Source organism: Sphaeramia orbicularis, chromosome 17 (genome assembly GCF_902148855.1).
Source record: "Sphaeramia orbicularis chromosome 17, fSphaOr1.1, whole genome shotgun sequence".
In the NCBI taxonomy this organism is placed as follows: Eukaryota; Metazoa; Chordata; class Actinopteri; order Kurtiformes; family Apogonidae; genus Sphaeramia; species Sphaeramia orbicularis.
Window position 1 is genome coordinate 55890705 of NC_043973.1, and position 22091 is coordinate 55912795.

Sequence of the window (22091 nt, forward strand, 5' to 3'; positions counted from 1 at the left end):
GAACAAACAAAAATCTAATCACAGTTCTGTCAGTTCACATTCTGCATAAAAATAACATAAAACTTCCACATGAAGTGCAACATTAACAAGAGGGTAAACTGGTATTCTGTTTAAACAAACTGTACTGTTACAGGTCTAACATATATATATATATATATATATATATATATATATATATATATGTTAGGCCTGTAACGGTACACGTACCGAACCGTTTTGATACACACCTGTTCGGTTCGGTACACAGCTGTACTGAAACGGCACAGTATGATGAGAAAAAGGAATGAAAGACGTCGTTCGACGCGGAACTTTAAATCCGCGCCAAGTTTCACATGGACTTAATAAAGGAGCACACACTGACCTGAAATATGAAATAGCATTTGATATAAGGTTAAAAAAAAAACAACAAATATGATGTGAACCTGGAAGGAAGAGACTGAAGACCCTCCACCATCAGTCCAGTCCAGTTTGGATCAGTTCAGATTCAGGTGAAAGACAACAACGAGGAAAGAGACGTTAATAAGATGGATGTTGTTTGGCCTCTTGGAACTACAGTAGTTCTAACACACTTCCACTAGCTCTGTCTGTCTGTCTATCACGTGCGCTGTATAATAGAGGAATAAATAGAACGTTGAAAGTTTGTAAAATTTCACTTTCGTTTCACGACAGCGTTCATTACATTAGTTATGGACCGCACCCCCGGGTATATAACTGCACACCCCCCTTACCCCCCAGCTCTGACAAAAAAAAAAAAAAAATCCCTGGTGCACACAGGCACACACAAATACACACAGTGTCCTAAACAGTTTGTTCTCTGTCCTAAAATAAATAATTTGGTTCATTGTGTTGTCAAAGATTCTCTTCAGTTGTTTAAACAGAATACCAGTTTACCCTCTTGTTAATGTTGCACTTCATGTGGAATTTTATGTTATTTTTCTGTAGAATGTGAACTGACAGAACTGTGATTAGATTTTTCTTGTTTGTTCGAAACTACCTTTCAGGGAAAAGTGCAATACTAATGTTTTAAAATACATTTAGTAATATTAATAATTTATTTTATTTTCTATTTGATTTGTAGTAGCAGAATTATATTATTCCTGTTTTTCTATATTCTATTGTCTCCAAAAATTGGGGGGAAAATGTTAAAAATTCATAAATGCATTAATAGACAATTAGAGAGGTTTTCTTTCTTCCCGTACCGAACCGAAAATCTTGTGTACCGTTACAGGCCTAAGATATATATATATATATATATATATATATATATATATATATATATATATATTATATGTATGTGTGTGTGTGTATATATATATATATATATATATACACACACACACACACACATACAGGGTGGGGAAGCAAAATCTATAATATTTTGAGGCAGGGATTGAAAGACAGTGTATGACCAATTAGTTTATTGAAAGTCATGAGAATTTATTTGCCACAAGAAAATTGACATAATAGAAAATGTTTTTATTCTATGTGTCCTCCTTCTTTCTCAATAACTGCCTTCACACGCTTCCTGAAACTTGCGCAAGTTTTCCTCAAATATTCGGGTGACAACTTCTCCCACTCTTCTTTAATAGTATCTTCCAGACTTTCTCGTAATAGTTTTGCTCATAGTCATTCTCTTCTTTACATTATAAACAGTCTTTATGGACACTCCAACTACACTGAACAAAAGTATAAACGCACCACTTTTGTTTTTGCTCCCATTTTTCATGAGCTGAACTCAAAGATCTAAAACTTTTTCTACGAACACAAAAGGCCTATTTCTCTCAAATATTGTTCATAAATTTGTCTAAATCTGTGTTAGTGAGCACTTCTCCTTTGTCCTTTGCTGAGATAATCCATCCACCTCACAGGTGTGGCATATCAAGATGCTGATTAGACAGCAGGATTATTGCACAGGTGTGACTTAGGCTGGCCACAATAAAAGGCCACTCTAAAATGTGCAGTTTTACAGTATTGGGTGGTCCAGGGGGCTCAGAAAACCAGTCAGTATTTGGTGTGACCACCATTTTCCTCACACAGTTTTCTTCATGAATTCTCTGAAACAGCTTTGGAGATGGCTTATGGTAGAGAAATGAACATTCAGTTCACAGGCAAAAGCTCTGGTGGAGATTCCTGAAGTCAGCATGCCAATTGCATATTCCCTCAAAACTTGTGACATCTGTGGTATTGTGCTGTGTGATAAAACTGCACATTTTGGAGTGGCCTTTTATTGTGGCCAGCCTAAGTCACACCTGTGCAAAAATCCTGCTGTCTAATCAGCATCTTGATATGCCACACCTGTGAGGTGGATGGATTATCTCAGCAAAGAAGAAGTGTTCACTAACACAAATGTAGACAGATTTGTGAACAATATTTGAGAGAAATAAACCTTGTGTGTACACAGAAAAAGTTTTAGATCTTTGAGTTCAGCTCATGAAAAATGGGAGCAAAAACAAAAGTGTGGCATTTATATTTTTGTTCAGTGTATTTTTGAAATCTCCTTTGGTGTGACGAGTGCATTCAGCAAATCACACACTCTTTGACGTTTGCTTTCCTGATTACTCATTTGGGCAAAAGTTTCTGAAAAGGTATGGATAATAGTGTTAGGTATGATTATGACATCAATATATGTTTGGTTTCAAAACAATTGACGTAGTGCCTGCTGAGAAAAAACAACTAAATGTTCATTGTAAATTTTGCTTCCCCACCCTGTATATATATATATATATATATATAAACTAGAATAAAAATGAGGACATAATAAAAATGTGAATGGTACACACACACACACACACACACACAATAAAGTTTTACAAAATCAAAGCCTTATTATAAATGGTAAAGTATAAGTTTCATGCTCACCTGTTTGTACAGTTTCAAGTCACTCAAATGGATTCGGTCTGTCACACACACTTGCATACATACACAGTAGGCTTTTCAAAATAAAAGCCTCATTAAAAGGTGATGGTGGTTTCAGCAGAGGGGCACGTGTTCTGTAGGGATGAAAGGTGGACGGATGCAAAAGGGAGGGGGCTGGTGTCGGGACAGAGAGGTGTGAGTGGAGCTGAGGTGTTGGCAGCCACGGGAGGCGGAACGTATGGGAGGCGAAACTCTCGGGAGGTGGAATTCACGGGAGGTGGATCATATGGGAAGCAGAATGCATGGAAGGAGGAATGTATGAGAGGCGGAACATATGGGAGGCAGAACTAACGGGAGGCGGAATACACAGGAGGCGGAACTCACGGGAGGCGGAACGTACGGGAGGCGGAACGCACAGGAGGTGGAACGTATGGGAAGCAGAACATATGGGAGGCGGAACACACGGGAGGCAGAACGCATGGGGGGCTGAACGAATGGGAGGCGGAATGTATGGGAGGCAGAATGTATGGGAGGCAGAACTAACGGGAGGCGGAAAGCATGGGAGGCGGATCGCCCAGTGCGAGGTCCCGCCCAATGCTGCTTGTAGCTTTACTTTTTGTTAAATGATTATTTCCTTTAAGAATTGAATTACAGCAGAAATCTGCACAAATACTAAACACATTTTTATTTGATCCCAACAGGATCTAATGCTATATCACAAAATGTTCCTGTGTTCAAACTGAAATTCTGTTTTACCGACATTACAGTTTAAGATCCTGTTCAAATGTTCATATTCTCTTAGTTCAGAACTAACATCAGAACAGTATTTTAGTTCAATCCTAACAAAGGAACTACCATTATTTAATAAAAGATAGTTAAATAAGATTAAATAAAATATAAACAAAAAAGAAAGAACAAAAATAAACCTCCACAATATCTGCATTTGAATAAATACCTAAAAATATCAATACAGTACTTTTTAATATGGATACAGTATTGTGAAATGAAATATCGCGATATATTGCAGAACCAATATTTTCTTACAGCCCTAGTGGTAAATTAATTGCCCGTATTGGATAAATAAAGTTTTCTGAATCTGAATCTGAATCCCACTGCTGTAAAACTTCTAAACCCGTCTCGATCCCAAACTGACTCAAATGAAAATGAAAATATTGAATTCTTTCTCCATTAATTAATTTTATTTTCTTTTTTCTTTTTTTTTCCTGTCGTAACAATCAGAGGCTATTTGTTTTCCCAGATTCGCAGGTTATTTGTGTGTTTTTTTTGGACTAAGTCTTCATGCTTAACATATTAACGAGTAAATGTGTTGTGTTCAGGTAAACGGGACCGAGGCGGACTATGAGTACGAGGAGATCACACTGGAGCGGGTGAGTCCACCAGAATCTGGACCCACACTCCTGATGCTAGAACCAACCCAAACACACACCACACCAGTGTGAACTCCACAGATGAGTCCAATGGGTTTGAGCCCAACAGGCTGGATTTGGGACAGAACCTGGTTTGAGGTGTCTGTGTTAGTGCTGATTGGACCTTAAACATGGGACAGAACCTGGGTTTGAGGTGTCTGTGTTAGTGCTGATTGGACCTTAAACATGGGACAGAACCTGGGTTTGAGGTGTCTGTGTAGTGCTGATTGGACCTTAAACATGGGACAGAACCTGGGTTTGAGGTGTCTGTGTTAGTGCTGATTGGACCTTAAACATGGGACAGAACCTGGGTTTGAGGGTTGGTCTGTGTTAGTGCTGATGGACCTTAAACACGGGACAGAACCTGGACTGTCACTGGATCAGTGGACCAGGTACATCCCGATCCACCCAGACTGTTGGAACACCCCCATTAGTGACGGAATGTTGGCCAAACGGCTAAAAACAGGGGTGTCAAACATCTGGCCCGAGACCAAATCCGGCCCACCAAAGGGTCCAGTCCGGCCTGTGGGACAAATTTATGAAAAGCAAATTAACAAAAAGATATTACAGTCATTTAGTTCAGGTTCCACTTTCAGACCAGTGAAATACCATCAGAACATCCTATAAATAATGAGGCTGTTGTTTTTGGTTTGGTTTGTCTTTGTTTGTTTGTTTATTTGTTTTTTTGTTTACACTTTAGCAGCAAAACTATTGGTTGAATTCAGACCTAACTGGGTTTATAGATTACCAGTGACCCAGAATAGATGTGATTACATTTAGGGAAAAGTAGGTCAGAGTTAAAATTTTTAATGAATTTTTTAAAATCTTTTTTTTCTCCATTTACTTAAAATGGTCGAAATTTCAAATGTCTATAAATACATCAATTTTCCTTCAATTTCCTTCAGACTTGTCACAAATATAGAGGCAGTTGATATGACAGCACACACGCACAGACATGATGACGTCAGCTGGATCCATGACAACATAAGACACAATACCTGCAAGGGGCGGGGCTTGTTGTGCCTGGAACCACTTGCTTATTATATATTATTCTGTCATTATTGGCCTGGTCCCGCCCACTTCAGATCATATTTGGCTGAATATGGCCCCTGACACCCCTGGACACCCCTGACACCCCTGGTCTAAAAGGTCAGAGCAAGTTCTGCAGGACTTCCGAGACCAGGTACCAGTTATTTGTGATCAGACACTGAAGGGTTCCGATCAGAGGTTATTGATCCCACTGTGGGGAAATGACAGTGTTTACGAAGCGTAGAAACAAACATGACCAGGATGTTCTGACAGAACTGAACGTCCGCTCCATCTGGGACACGTTATGGAGACCAGGACACGTTTGAAGTGGTCTGAGACGCATACCCGGACTCAAACCCTACTGCTGGATGTGTCCACAAATAGTCATATTCATTCGATTCCTGATGTTCTCACTCTAACTGTTGTCCTGTGGGTTTTGTGCTTTTGTCGTTGTATCCATGGCGACCGCTCCGGTAACCAGGGCAACTCGGGGCTGGGCTTCAGCATTGCAGGTGGCACCGACAACCCCCACATCGGTGAAGACCCCAGCATCTTCATCACCAAAGTCATCCCTGGAGGGGCGGCCGCTCAGGATGGACGGCTCAGGTGGGCAGAACCAGAACCAGGCAACAGATAAAGGGTTAATGTCAGGAAGGCAACGAGCCAATCAGAACCCAGAGGGCGGAGACACAGTCAAATTAATGCCTCGAAAACTAAACTCACCATGGTGGTGATGATGATGATGGTGGTGGTGATGATGGTGATGGAAATGGTGATGATGATGATGATGGCCATGATGGTGACAATGATGACAATGATGATGATGATGATGTTGATGGTTGTGGTGATGATTGGTGATGATGGTGGTGGTGGTGATGATGATGATAATGATGATGATGACAGTGGTGGTGATGATGATGGTGATGATAATGGTGGTGATTGTGATGATGATGGTGATGATAATGATGGTGATGATGATGATGGTGATGATGATGATGGTGATGATGATGATTATGATGGTGATGATGATGAGGGTGATGATTATGATGGTGATTTCCGCAGTAAACCTAAACTTAAACACCCCTTTTATTCTTAACATTCAAATCTAAACACTCATCTATGGCTGATTCACTGACCTGTTCTCAGGTGGTCACATGTGTCACATATATGGGTTGCTATGGTAACAGGGTTGTTTTTCTTATATTTCCCCATGAACAGGTTTTATTTTATTACAAATATACTGTTACATTGTACGTCCACAAGTTTAGTTTGAACAGACGAACCCCTGAAGGCATCACGTAGATGTGACTCCGCCTCAGGTCAGACACATGACCCGGGTGTTTCCTGTGCGCTGGTGAAGCGGACTTTAGCAGGTGTTCATTACCCAGAAGCCCCTGCAGCGCCTCCTACCTTTCACTGCCTCATGCATTATGCAGCAGCACGAGCCCAACTCACCTGATCAGGTGATGAAGGCGGCGGTGGTGGCGCTGGGTCCTGGTCACTCTCAGGTTTCATGGATTCTGTCGTCTGTGCTGAAGCTCATGTGTCGGAAAATCCTCCTGAAGATGAACTGGTTTAGATCAGGTTTAGAACCTGGACTGGCTGACCCAGAATACTGACACAGAACCACCAACAGAACCATTAACAGATCCACCAACAGAACCAACAATAGGACCATTAACAGAACCATTAACAGAACCACTAACAGAACCAACAATAGAACCACCAACAGAACCATTAACAGAACCACCAACAGAACCACCAACAGAACCAACAATAGAACCATTAACAGAACCTCCAACAGACCCATTAACAGAACCACCAACAGAACCATCAGAAATTATTATTATCATTATTGTTATTACCTTCGCCAGGAGGTATTGTGATCACTTTGCTTTGTGTGTGTGTGTGTGTGTGTGTGTGTGTGTGTTTTAGGCTGTAAGGTGAACGCCGTATCGTTTCATCCCGTTCCGACATATGGGGCACTACAATCTTTTTACTCAGTTACAAAGATATATTGTTCCTGAGGTAAATGTCAAAAGTTCTCCATTTGCAATCCTGCAGTTTTTTTAAAATCAGTGTTTGAAGTCGGTCCTACTTAACTTTATTCGCGCAATGCTATTGTTATCATGCGTGCTGTGGTTTGAGTCACGTGTAACCTGCTGGTCCAATAAGAAAGCGCAAAACATCCAAGATAGCAGCGACCAGGAAGCGAGCTTCCAGTAGTTCGGAGGAGGAAAATACAACGAAAAGTTTTAAAAAGCCAGCAAAAATATGGAATATGCACCTCATATCCGTGAAAAAATACAGGATTTTTCAGCCAAACGATGGGAAACGTTAAGAAACTGTGTCGAACGATGGCTTTATTTGAGTGGTGACAGCAGGACTATAACTGAAACTTATAAACACTATCACTACTGACTTTGACAATGTTCCAGAAGATGCTGGGTTTCATGCAACATGCTTCAGGCGATTCATTGATAAAAAACGATTGGATTCCGCAGAGAAACATAAAAGAGAGAATTCAGATGTCAGTGAATCACAGGGAGGCAAGTCTGTGCAGCAGCACCGCAGGATCAACAAGTGAAACTCAGAGGAAGAAATGACGGTCCAGGATGGGTCTACCTACTGTTTCATCTGGTCCTGTTCTGCCTGCCTTATGCATAATTTGTAAAAAAAAAAAAAAAAAAAAAGTGGATGAATACATCACCGTGTCTGGCAAATGCACAAAGGATCATCTTTCACTAGCACAGACGTTATCAGCAGGTGTGTAAAAAAAAAAAAAAAAAATCTGTCTCTCACACTCACACACAAATACTGTATATAAGTAAGTGTGTAAGTTTATTCTATTCTCTACTACTGCAATTACTACTATTATTACTGCTACTGCTACTACTGTTACTGCTATTACTACTACTACTGATCATAACTCATTCTCTCTCTCACACACAGTGCTGCTTGCAGCTTTGTGAAACTAGGTGTATGTGTGTTTCAGAAATGAGCTGCCTTCAGTGTCAGCTACAAGATCTTCTCTTCTGTGAGCAGCTCATCAGGCAAAGAATTATTATTATTGTGAACCACCAAACATTCATACACCAGAGTGAGTGGCACTGGGTGAAGTGTCTTGCCCAAGAACACAACGGACTGACTAGGACAGAGCGGGATTTGAACCGCTGACCCTTTGGTTATTGGACGACCTGCTCTACCATCTGAGCCATGGCCGCACAGTCTTGCTGACAATGTGTCATTATTGCTCCTTGGTAGTTTGCCCTATCCATGCCTCCAACATGTGATGTTCTACACCAACACTGCAAAAGGACAAACTACCAAACAGCCATAATGAGACACTGTCTGAAAGGTATTATGTGTGCACCCTCACCCACTGGTAGTGGATGGCACATTGAGGATGGGGAGTCAACAGTGACCTGGAGGACTAAAAATCCTGCTCCTCAAAGTGTTTTGCAGTTCGTCCACTGCACTTGGAAACAAGGCAAATATGATACAGACAGGTGTTCTGTATGTCAGCAAGACTGTCTTTCACTGATTTGTGTAGGTGGCAGCACTGTGTGAATGTTCAGAAGGAAACAGAAGATACAGCTACATGGGATGATGTTTCTGACTGATGGTGATGATTAGACATGTTATAGAACCAGGAGATATCCTCTAAAAAAAAGCATCCATTGAACAAAAATAAAAGTTTACAGTGTACTGTGTAAAAAACCAGACCCAGATCTATTAAAAAACATGTATTGTTACATGACAAACGCATCATTGTTAAAAGAAGAACAGAAACCCTACCACTGTAAACACTGTAAATGTCAAACAATGCTGTTACACTGATGTATGTGTGTTTGTGTGTGGCTAAAGTCACCATGTTTAAAATGTGAAATCAGTAGAAGCTTTTTCCCACAAATTTCCAAGATTTCATGGTCTAAATTCACATTGCATGGTAATAATTCATCAAGACTTGTCTAAAATGTTATATATATGTATAAATATCAATTTGTGAGAGATTTTGTGTTGCTAAAATGAATGTTGATAAATAAAACAAGTGAATCACAGAATCACATCACAGAATTTTCGTTTTTTAATTTTATATTCATATAGATTTATGGCTTGTGACAAAAAACTGCAGGATATATTGTGGAGAACTTTTAACCCAAAGTCCATGAGGGTACAGTCTAAACAGAAATGCATTTAAAAAGTAGTGCCCAGACACGGGAACCAAAATCATTTTCTAGCCACTTTTCATGGTTCACCTTATGGCCTATTTGCGTGTTTGTTTGTTTGTTTGTTTGTTAGCAAGATAACTCAAAAAGCCATGGACGGATTTTCATGAAATTTTCAGGAAATGTTGATACTGGCATGAGGAAGAAATGATTAAATTTTGGTATTTTGGTGGTGATCGGGTGGGGTGTGGGGGGGTTAATCTGTCTTGGTGGAGGTCCACGCTCTACGAGTGCTTTTCTTGTTATTATTATTATTAGAGATGGGATTATGTGGTCAGTACTTGGGAACAGGAGGAGCCGGTTCTAGTACCAGGTCCAGTACCAGGTCCGGATCATGTGGTCAGTACTTTGGAACAGGACGAGCCAGTTCTAGTACCAGGTCCGGTACCAGGTTCGGGTGGGTCTGACTGCATCTCCTCTGTTTCAGGGTGAACGATGTCATCCTGCGAGTGAACGAGGTGGACGTTCGCGACGTGACGCACAGCCGGGCCGTGGAGGCGCTGAAGGAGGCGGGGTCTCTGGTCCGGCTCTACATCCGCAGGAGGAAACCAGTGTCCGAGAAGGTGATGGAGATCAAACTGGTGAAAGGACCCAAAGGTACCGGAACCAGACAGTGGCCCGACCCGCTCTGTATCTGTACTCTGATGTTTCCACTGCAGGGTCACAGTCCGGCTCCGTCTGCACTGACCCAGTTAACCAGAACCGGTCTAGATTTAACCAGAACCAGTCTAGATTTAACCAGAACCAGTCTAGATTTAACCAGAACCGGTCTAGATTTAACCTTAACCAGTCTAGATTCAACAAGAACTGGTTTAGATTTAACCAGATCCAGTCTAGATTTAACCAGAACCGGTCTAGATTTAACCAGGAACAGGTTAAAAACAGAGGAATATTTAAGTAGATGATCAATAACAGTTTGAGTCGACTCATAAAAAAAAAAAAAAACAAGTGGATTAAGTTTTGAAGAGTTTCTTTTTTTTTTTTTCCTCTTTTCATCAGACGTTTGTTGTAGTTTGAAGAAATATAGTCAAATAAAACACTGCCCCCCCCCAGTGGCTGATGAATGGAACAGCAGGTTAACTGTGGTGTCTAATCCTCTGATGGATGTCTGTCCTGATCCGGTTCTGATCCGTATCTGCTCCAGGTCTGGGCTTCAGTATAGCAGGCGGAGTGGGGAACCAGCACATCCCTGGAGACAACAGCATCTACGTCACAAAGATCATCGAGGGCGGAGCTGCACATAAGGACGGGAGGCTGCAGATCGGAGACAAGCTGATGGCTGTAAGAACACAAGCAGAACCAGAACCACTGCCCGATTACAAGAATAGAACCCAAAACTACAACTCATTAACAAGAATAGAACCCAGAGCTCAGAACCATGGCCCCTTTACTGGGTCTGTCATATTTTTGTCCAAATTGTGATATCTGCATCTAATGGATCAGTGATGTCACAGCAGTGTTTTTCAACCTTGGGGTCAGGACCCCGTCTGGGGTCACCTGAAAGTTCTCATAATTGATTAAAAAACAAACAAAAAAAATACTGTACTAATATAAATCTGTGTTGAGTTGACAGAGCCAATCCCAATCCATATCAGACAAACTGTGGTTGTGAAACTGCAGCACTGTGGTTCTGTTTATCTGTCAAATGTTCACTGTGGTCAGTTTCAGATGCTGCAGCTCTTTCATAATTCATAGTTTGAGTTCGTTTGTTCAGTATTAATTGTCAGCCTTGTAAATCACAGCTGGACTGACTGTACATATCCTGACCAAGGAAAATCAAATTCTCCCTTTGTGCAGTAAACTACACCTGGATTTACTGCCTCTGTTCACAATAATATACATTATATAGACTAAATGTCCTCTAACATCAACCTGGATTTGAAACAGAGGATAGAAAACTATTACAGGATCAAGAACTAATTAATTATAGCAAAAAAAATTGTCTCTGTTTTGAATGTCTGTGTGTGTTTGTGTGTGTGTTTTTCTGTGTGTGTTTGTGTGTGTGTGTGTGTGTTTTTCAGGTGAACAGTGCTTGTCTGGAGGAGGTGAGCCACGAACACGCCGTCACTGCCTTGAAAAACACTCCTGACGTGGTTTACTTGAAAGTGGCAAAACCCAACAGTGTCTTCATGAATGACAGCTTTGCTCCCCCCGACCTCACCAACTGTAAGTCCAATACACGACCATGCACGGGGGGGGTGTTTAAGGTGGCCCTGCAATGGTCTTTAGTATCGATGCCATGTTAAATGACTGCAAAACTGCAATGCACCAGGCACCGATGATGGTGATTATGATGGGCGGGGGTGGAGCTGACACTCGGTTGTAGATGTCCGTCCCTTCCACCTGTATGTGAACCTAACGCCGCCTTCCTCCTGCTCTGCATCCTCAGCTTATTCTCAGCACATGGAGAACCATATCAGCCCCCCCCAACTTCCTGGGACAGACCCTCCCCCGCCGGCCTCTTCCGGACGCTACTCCCCGACACCCAAGAGCATGCTGGGAGATGACGACGTCAGCAGGTGAGGCCAAGCACTGCCAGGAACACTGCAAAATAAAAACTCCCCACGATGGATATAGTCTGTAGAGTCCAGGGCCCGTATTCCTAAAGATTCTTAGTGCAAAGAGTTGCTCCTAGTGCCCAAATTCTAAGAAAATTCTTAGAATCATGATGTTTTCTTAGAATTTCCCCTAAAAATTATGAGTAGATCCTAGTAAAAATAAAAGCTATTCCTAAAGAATCCTAGCCCTTCAGAGAGCTCCTAAGGTGAGATCTGTTAAGAGCAGGGAAGAAGACTTTTAAGGGGCTTAGGAGTTCCTTAAGCAGAGGACAAAATGGCCGAGGGAAGAGGCAGGAGGGATATTCTCTAAACACTGGATGACAGTAAATTAATTAAACGCTACAGATTGCACTGGAAAAAAAAACATAAAATTTTTATTATTCTGGCAGCAGGGGTGCCAAAAAAATACTGTAAAATAACGGAAAATAACCATCTCATAAAAATACAGTAATTTTCCATAATTAAAATACAGTTTTTTGCCCTAACTTTACATGAGATTTTACATATTTTTTGACTTCTTAATGTTTAATAAAGAATATTTACATGTATTAAAACAATTGAATTACCTATAAATATGTATTTAAATAATTTTCAATGGGACTAAGTTGTACGATCCACTGATAAAAACTGTATTTGGACAGTTTATCAGTGCTTATACATGTTATGCATTCACAAAAATACATTTATTCAACATTTTTGTTGTGAAACCTCCTGTAATTACACAAGATATTTGTCAATTAACAAACAAGTCTGGTTAAACTTACAGAACAAATACTTCTTATACAGTTAATTATCAGTAATTTTATCTCATTTTATTATTTTTTTTTTTACAGTATTAAACTTTAAATTAACAGTTTAATCTCATGAACAGAAAATAAATATTTGTGAAATTACGATACATTTGCAAATGTATTTTAACTGTATTTTTCTGTGGAAAAAAAATATTTTAAAAAATGGAAATTTTATGGTTATTCACAGTTTTTTTGTGTTGTTTTACATTTGACATGTTAAGTCACAGTCTATTTATATCATTTCATAGATATTTTCCTGTATCTTAAAAATACAGGAAAAATCTGTAAAATAAACAGTAAAAATTCTGTTAAATTACAGATTTTTTTTACAGTGGGCCAATTAATATGAGCAAATAAATATAACTATCACTATGTGAATACTGTGCAAGTGGGCCTGAGTTTTTTCACACATTTTGTAGGATAATTTTAAAGTATAGCTTACTATTCATTGAACAGATATTTTCTTTTATGTGAAATATTATTTACAATTACACAGTCTTCATAAGATTAGATTCTAAGATTAAGTTTATCGATTTGAGGGTCAACCCCTTGGCCATTATCACCAAAAGTATAGTTTTTTGTAGCTTTTAGGATCAACTAATCACAGCTTTTGAAATGATGACTCATACCTAGCAACGGGGTCAGCCACACCTCCTCACTAAGATAGGCATTTCTGTCCATTCCTTGCTCAGAGTTCTCTGAGAGTGTTCTGGAATCACTCCTAAGCTCAGACTCCTTGCTAGGAATTTTAGGTTAAGTTAGGAGCTCTGTGAGAGGATTCTCAGAAGCTTTAGGAATATGGGCCTAGATCCACAGCTGCTGCCCCCCGCCCAGTGGTTCAGGCCTGGGACTGCGCTCAGCCCACCAGGGTCCCTCTGACCATTAGACCAGGGCGTCCCGCAGTGGGGTACCCAGACCCCCAGGGGTACTCTGATAGAAGCTCAGGGGGTACTGGAAATGTTTTTGGACAAATCCATTAAATAAGTCATCATGTACAGAATATAAAATAAATAAATAGAATTAATGCAGAAATATCAAACACAATAAATACATTCATATAATAGTTTTATTGTCTTTGGAAACATTTGAAGAACATTTATATTTTATATGATTCAAAATGAGTTCATTTCAATAGATAAGGAATTATTTTTCGGTGACAAAAGGTTTATTTATTGTTATCATCAGTGATAGAGGGCACTTTTCAGTTTATATTTTACACAAAATTTACTATAAACGTGTTATTTTTTGTATATTACAGTTAAATATATGTTGTTTGTTTATAAAGTTTTGTAAATATAAACAGACACCTTTGACACAGGAACACATTTGGACTCAAAAATGCTGAAGTGAGAGTTGGGGGTACTTAGATAAAAAGTCTATTTCAGGGGGTATTCTGCTGTAAAAAGTCTATTTCAGGGGGTATTCTGCTGTAAAAAGTCTATTTCAGGGGGTATTCCGCTGTAAAAAGTCTATTTCAGGGGGTATTCCGCTGTAAAAAGTCTATTTCAGGGGGTATTCCGCTGTAAAAAGTCTATTTCAGGGGGTACTCCGCTGTAAAAAGTCTATTTCAGGGGGTACACCACTGTAAAAAGTCTATTTCAGGGGGTATTCCGCTGTAAAAAGTCTATTACTATGACATAAAGCATGTGGGTCAAACTCATTTTGGTTCAGGTTCCACATACAAGTCCAGTTTGATGTGCAGCGGGTCGGACCAGTAGAATAAAACCAGAATAACCTACAGATGATGACAGATGCAGAAATGTACAATTACATCATGAATGTTTTTATATCTATAAACTATCCTTTTACAAAAGAATGGGACTGATATGAAGGACCACAGTCTGAAGTGTCAGTTTATCAGTTCTACATGTTCATACAAACACACACAACATTAGAGAACATCTGGAACCAAACATTCGATTACATGATCCACACAGAAGAGTCTGGTTTATTCCAGCTCAAAATGTCAAGTGTCATGTGATACCTTCTTTTATCATGTGACACTATATGAATAAATTGGATTGATTGATTGATCAGTTCTAATTGTCCAGACTCCTGACTGTCATTATCTTCTGTCTAATTTTTGGACTTTGTAAATTCATCCCCTGGACCCAACTGACCCTTCAGATGGCCCATTTTGGCCTGTTTTAGCTTGTTTTAGCCTGTTTTGGTCCGTTTTAGCCTATTGTAGTCTGTTTTGGCCCATTTTGGCCTGTTTTGGCACTTTTTAGCTTGTTTTGGCCCATTTTGGCCTGTTTTGGCACTTTTTAGCTTGTTTTGGCCCATTTTGGCCTGTTTTGGCACTTTTTAGCTTGTTTTGGCCCACAGGCCGTATGTTTGACACCCCTGACATAATGTGGAGTAGAACTGTGTTTATAATCTGCCCTGTCATGTTCTGGGTGGTGGTTGGTTCTTCAGGGAACCCAGGAAGGTGGTTCTACACAGAGGGGCGACGGGCCTGGGCTTCAACATCGTGGGAGGAGAAGACGGAGAGGGGATCTTCATCTCCTTCATTCTGGCAGGAGGACCAGCAGACCTGTGTGGAGAACTGAGGAAAGGAGACCGACTGGTGTCTGTACGTGATGGATGGATGGATGGATGGATGGAAGAGTGGAGGGATGGATGGACGAACAGATGGATGGATGGATGGCTGTAGTATCAGTGGTCCGTCCTCCTCCTGGTCTTCCTCCAGCCAATGCAGCTTCTCTCTGGTCCTCCTCTGTAAACCCTGTCCCTTCAGTCTAACTGACCTTGGTCCTCCTCTGTAAACCCTGTCCCTTCAGTCTAACTGACCTTGGTCCTCCTCTGTAAACCCTGTCCCTTCAGTCTAACTGACCCTGGTCCTCCTCTGTAAACCCTGTCCCTTCAGTCTAACTGACCCTGGTCCTCCTCTGTAAACCCTGTCCCTTCAGTCTAACTGACCTTGGTCCTCCTCTGTAAACCCTGTCCCTTCAGTCTAACTGACCCTGGTCCTCCTCTGTAAACCCTGTCCCTTCAGTCTAACTGACCCTGGTCCTCCTCTGTAAACCCTGTCCCTTCAGTCTAACTGACCTTGGTCCTCCTCTGTAAACCCTGTCCCTTCAGTCTAATGACCCTGGTCCTCATCTGTAAACCCTGTCCCTTCAGTCTAACGACCTTGGTCCTCCTCTGTAAACCCTGTCCCTTCAGTCTAACTGACCTTGGTCTCCTCTGTAAACCCGTCCCTTCAGTCTAACTGACCCTGGTCCTCCTCTGTAAACCCTGTCCCTTCAGTCTAACTGACCCTGGTCCTCCTCGGTAAACCCTGTCCACTTCAGTCTAACTGACCCTGGTCCTCCTCTGTAAACCCTGTCCCTTCAGTCTAACTGACCTTGGTCCTCCTCTGTAAACCCTGTCCCTTCAGTCTAACTGACCTGGTCCTCCTCTGTAACCCTGTCCCTTCAGTCTAACTGACCTTGGTCCTCCTCTGTAAACCCTGTCCCTTCAGTCTAACTGACCCTGGTCCTCCTCTGTAAAACCCTGTCCCTTCAGTCTAACTGACCCTGGTCCTCCTCTGTAAACCCTGTCCCTTCAGTCTAACTGACCCTGGTCCTCCTCTGTAAACCCTGTCCCTTCAGTCTAACTGACCTTGGTCATCCTCTGTAAACCCTGTCCCTTCAGTCTAACTGACCCTGGTCCTCCTCTGTAAACCCTGTCCCTTCAGTCTAACTGACCTTGGTCCTCCTCTGTAAACCCTGTCCCTTCAGTCTAACTGACCCTGGTCCTCCTCTGTAAACCCTGTCCCCTTCAGTCTAACTGACCCCTGGTCCTCCTCTGTAAACCCTGTCCCTTCAGTCTAACTGACCCTGGTCCTCCTCTGTAAACCCTGTCCCTTCAGTCTAACTGACCCTGGTCCTCCTCTGTAAACCCTGTCCCTTCAGTCTAACTGACCCTGGTCCTCCTCTGTAAACCCTGTCCCTTCAGTCTAACTGACCTTGGTCTCCTCTGTAAAACCCTGTCCCTTCAGTCTAACTGACCTTGGTCCTCCTCTGTAAACCCTGTCCCTTCAGTCTAACTGACCCTGTATCTGCGTCTGCTCGTTGTCCAGGTGAACGGCGTCGACCTCCGAAATGCCACCCACGAACAGGCGGCGGCCGCTCTGAAGAACGCCGGGCAGACAGTGACCATCATCGCCCACTACAGACCTGAAGGTGAGACACCCAACACGCCCAAGCGGCGGTCACATGACCCGTAGGTATGGGCCAATAACGCGGACCGCCCTGTCCCCGTGCAGAGTACAGCCGCTTCGAGGCCAAGATCCACGACCTGAGGGAGCAGATGATGAACAGCAGCATCAGCTCTGGCTCCGGCTCCCTGAGGACCAGCCAGAAGAGGTCGCTGTACGTCAGGTGAGTCCGGTGCACAGGCCCAGCCTAGCCGCCCCGCTGACAGCCCCGCCCCCTTAACGTCCCTGTCCCTGTGTCCCGCAGGGCCCTGTTCGACTACGACAAGACCAGGGACTCAGGTCTGCCCAGTCAGGGACTCAACTTCAAGTTCGGGGACATCCTCCACGTGGTCAACGCCTCCGACGACGAGTGGTGGCAGGCGAGACAGCTGACGGCTCAGGGGGAGGTGGAGGAGGTGGGGGTGATCCCCAGCAAAAGGAGGTCAGTGCACTTCTGTGGAAGACCTCAGATCAGTGAGAAGGAGATGATTCAGGATGAGGATCAAAGGGTTCAATCTGAAACCAGAACAGACGACAGATTTAAAAACTGTTACTAACACTGAGGGAAGGACCATCAGCTGCACTGATGACCTTTGTCCTCCTAGCCTGATAACATTTGACCCCTGTCTCCTGATGGCATTTGACCTCCTCTCCTGCTGACCTTTCACCCTCTCTCCTGCTGACCTTTGACCTCCTCTCATGCTGACCTTTGACCCTGTCTCCTTGACCTTTGACCCTCTCTCCTGCTGACCTTTGACCCTCTCTCAATGACCTTTGACCCTCTCTCCTGATGACCTTTGATCTCCTCCCCTGCTGACTTTTGACCCTCTCTCCTGATGACCTTTGACCTCCTGTCGTCCATCCACAGGGTTGAGAAGAAGGAGAGGGCGAGACTAAAGACGGTGAAGTTCAACGCCAAGTCTCGAGACCGGGGGGTGAGTCCTGGACTGGTTCTGGGATGTTCTGTGTAGATTTAGGGACGGGTTCTGACTTCAGCTCACAGCGGTTCTGGTTCTGGTTCTGTCAGGGTGTGCTGGTTCGTGTGAGTGAGAAAGCATTAGTGTTTTCACATCCTCCTTAAATGTCTGATTTGATTCACAACCCGTTTTATCACTGAACCTGGTTCATCGGTGAACCCGGTTTATAGATCAGTCAGTAATTGTTGATTGATCTGATAGTTTGATGCAGTTCAGACGACTGGAGTGAATTATTTCCATGACATTTGTGGCGTTGGGTGGTTTTTTGGAGTTTTTTGGTGACCTTTGACCTTCTGTTTGCGCTAACATACTTCAGAGTTAAATCCGACCGTAAGCTTTGATTCAGTCGTGTGTTCGTACATTCAGAACTGATCCAGCAGTCGCGCAGTCTGAGGCAGAAGAAGAACGGAAGATGTTCTGGGTCGTTTTGTGTCGTTATGAGTTTAGTCCAGACCTGATCCAGACTGGACGTAGACCTGATCTAGACTGGATGTAGACCTGATCCAGGCTAGATGTAGACCTGATCCGGACTGGACATAGACCTCATCCGGACTGGACGTAGACCTGATCCAGACTGGACGTAGACCTGATCCGGGCTGGACGTAGACCTGTTCCAGGCTGGACGTAGACCTGTTCCAGGCTGGACGTAGACCTGTTCCAGGCTGGACGTAGACCTGTTTCAGGCTGGACGTAGACCTGTTGGATGTTGGATCTGTGTCCGTCCTCTGTCCTGTTTTTTATTGGTGTTAAATAAATGTCAGTAAAAATATATGGTGAATTATTTGAATCCAGTCCAGCGTTAAAATCCATTCCACATTTTTCTGTTGGTTTAAAGAGTTAAATAATCCGACATATTCAGAAACTAGAAAACACAGTCAATCTGGTCACAGCCTCAAAAGGTTTGCACTGGTTAAAGTCACTATTTACTTTGATCTTTGACCCCCATTTTTAAAAATTCTGTTAATTATGTTAATTGTTTTTCTTCGTTTTGTTCATTAGTCCAGTTAATTTTTCCGTCTTTTTACTTACTTTTGTTCCATACTCTTGTTCCTGGTAGAAAACCTCAGTACATTAATGCCATGAATCTGCTACTGTTTGAACTAAAGGGTTAAAGATGTGTTCAGGTCAAAGGTCACAGTAAATACGATGGTTTATAGAAGCTGTTTTTGGCATTCAGCGGTGGTATTTCCTGCTGTTCGTCAGATTGGATGTAAATACAGACAGATAAATCCACTCCTGGACACAGTTCAACCCTCTGGGATGACCTCTGACCTCTAGTGTTTGCATTGTTGTTGGATGTGAAGTGTTTCCGTTGGTTTCGTCGGTTCTGTGAATGTGGGCTGAACCCGTCCCTAAATGCAGCCGTAGTGTTTTTGTGTGAAACTCCTCGTCTACAGTTGAAGTATTTCCTGCATGTCGACAGAGGACCCGCCTCCACGTACTAATGTGTGACTAACGTGGACGCGGCCGGAGTTAACAGCATGTTCTAGTTTTAGTTGTTGATGTTCGACACGTGTTTTTCTTCTTCATGTGTTCGACGTCTCAGCAGCCAAACCGCAACCGCAGCCCCTCCCCCCACCTTTAAACAGTGTGTTCGCTTTAACACGCGTCGCCCGAACGCCTCGCCAGTCGCCGCCCGCTAACATCTTGACAAGAAGGGGGCGGGACTCACATGCATGCCCCACCCCCCGCTCCGCCTTCAGCCCTCACCTGTACTGATACAGAGAAAAAACGCTTGACATTGACTCGCTGCTGCTTCCTCCTCCTCTTCCTCACCTCTCACCCTGCTCTCAGCCTGCAGCATGTCATCCCCTGTCACCATGGAAACGCACAGGCAAATTAAAACAGTTCACCAGCAGGGGTCAGTCTGGTACCAGAACACACCATCCAACCAACCCTATGTTTGCACAGACTGCATCTGAAACTCATGATTATTGCTCTGTTAGCTTAGCTCTATTAGCTAAGCTCTGTTAGCATAGCTCAGTTAGCTTAGCTCTGTTAGTGTAGCTCTGTTAGCTCTGTTTTTAGACTCAAACAGCCACAGTTAAACTATTAATCCCCTCTGTTAGCTTAGCTCTGTTAGCTTAGCTCTGTTTTTAGACTCAAAGAGCCACAGTAAAACTATTAATGCCCTCTGTTAGCTTAGCTCTGTTAGCTTAGCTCTGTTTTTAGACTCAAACAGCCACAGTAAAACCACTAATCTTGGCTCTGTTAGCATAGCTCTATTAGCTTAGCTCTGTTTTTAGACTCAAACAGCCACAGTAAAATCACTAATCCCCTCTGTTAGTTTAGCCTTGTTAGCTTAGCTCTGTTTTTAGACTCAAACAGCCACAGCAAAACCACTAATCCCCTGTGTTAGCTTAGCCCTGTTATCTTAGCTCTGTTTTTAGACTCAAACAGCCACAGCAAAACCACTAATCCCCTCTGCTAGCTTAGCTCTGTTAGCTTAGCTCTATTAGCTTAGCTCAGTTAACTTAGCTCAGTTAGCTTATCTCTGTTTTTAGTCAAAAACAGCCACAGTAAAACCACTAATCCTCTGTTTTCTGCTGGTGTGTGTCGACAATAACTGAACTAAAAATCTGTTTGAATCCAACAAACAAGTTGAGAACTGTCACAATTTAGTCTGAACCGTGGATCGACAAATGGAAACTTAGCAACGATAAGAACATCCCATAATAACTGTCTACCTTCATCAGCCTCAGAATCCAACTCCATTCTGTCCATTTCCATCTGAGTCCAGTGGAGGAAACACCCACTGTAGTTTGATCACGTCTGTTCTAGGACTCGGACAGTTGTGTCTTTATGGTTCTCATCTTCAGAGTGACTCACTACTCCCTCTGGTGGTCACAGAAATAATGTGAGCTTCATATTTACCATCCAATACATTGGCGTCTTTGGCAGAAGTTCACAGCTCCATATTCTAATGTAGGTGAATATTGTAAAGTACAAATACTACACAGACACTGAAACAGCAGCTGAAACATCAAACAAAAGGTTCTTGACATTAACTCTGATTTACAAACCACTGAACCTCTTAACATATTTGTCCTTAAACACCACATATGAGTGATTCAGGAACCTGGAACTTTCTGGTGTGTTTAAATGAGTCTCACCAGGAACCAAACCCCACCCTCTGCTTCATTTGACGTCATGTTCCTGGTGGTTTTTCTTCGTTTTCTGTGTATTTGAAGTGGTTCTAGTCTCAGGTTTCATCCACTGGTTCATGAGTCGACATATTCAACATGAGGAGCTTCTGTTTGGTTTCACGTATTAACACATTGTCCATGTCGTCATGTCTGCTGACCTCTGACCTGTGAACGTCACCATCTGCATGTCATCTGCATGTCCTGTTCCTCCTCCTGCTGCCTTCACTGTCACCCTGTAAAACTCAGTGTCCGCCTCAGCAGCTTAGTTCAGTCCAGGCTTTAACTGGGGAACCTGAACACACCGTTCCAGACCCAGGACGTGTGTGCGTCCTTCAGTTTCCACATCACATACATGTGTTTATTCTGCTTAAAGAATCAGTCTGAGTCCAAACGGCACACGTAGTGATGGTTCTGGATGGAACCCATCTGCACATCAGAACACGTTCAACTGAGGTGAAACATTCAGATTTAGTTCAGTGAAGTGTCCTCAGTCCCAGACAGCGGAGGATGGACCAGCACCAACCCGTGAGGACGGACTGGACGCGCTCATTCATGGAAACTGGGAGGAACTTTGTACCAGTTCTGAACCTTTCATGAACCCTTTAGAACTGAGGGATGAGTTCCCTCCTTCCATCTGTTGATGAGTTTCAGCGTCCGTCAGTTTCAGCCTCTGTCAGTTTCAGTCTCTGTCACTTTCAGTCTCCATTAGTTTCAGTCTGTCAGTTTCAGCCTCCGTCAGTTTCATTCTGTCAGTTTCAGTCTCCGTCAGTTTCAGCCTCTGTCAGTTTCAGTCTGTCAGTTTCAGCCTCCGTCAGTTTCATTCTGTCAGTTTCAGTCTCCGTCAGTTTCAGCCTCTGTCAGTTTTAGCCAGTCAGTTTCAGCCTCTGTCAGTTTC

The 22091-nt window shown here is 42.7% G+C and overlaps 1 protein-coding gene across 13 annotated transcripts in view; it reads left to right on the forward strand.

Annotated features, from left to right (window-relative positions):
• The window catches only part of LOC115437504 (discs large homolog 1-like protein), a 76371-nt gene that overhangs the window by 38112 nt on the left and 16168 nt on the right, over positions 1-22091 (forward strand). For 11 of the 13 annotated variants that reach the window (XM_030160711.1, XM_030160714.1, XM_030160718.1 and 8 more), the window contains 11 exons: positions 4194-4244; positions 5794-5918; positions 9969-10138; positions 10686-10822; positions 11563-11707; positions 11931-12060; positions 15309-15465; positions 16957-17059; positions 17143-17257; positions 17339-17515; positions 17942-18008. In XM_030160711.1, the coding sequence (XP_030016571.1) occupies positions 4194-4244; positions 5794-5918; positions 9969-10138; positions 10686-10822; positions 11563-11707; positions 11931-12060; positions 15309-15465; positions 16957-17059; positions 17143-17257; positions 17339-17515; positions 17942-18008 (1377 nt within the window). Of the gene's footprint in view, positions 1-4193; positions 4245-5793; positions 5919-9968; positions 10139-10685; positions 10823-11562; positions 11708-11930; positions 12061-15308; positions 15466-16956; positions 17060-17142; positions 17258-17338; positions 17516-17941; positions 18010-22091 lie in introns of all 13 variants that reach the window. The other 2 variants (XM_030160715.1, XM_030160719.1) reach the window with 1 other exon arrangement.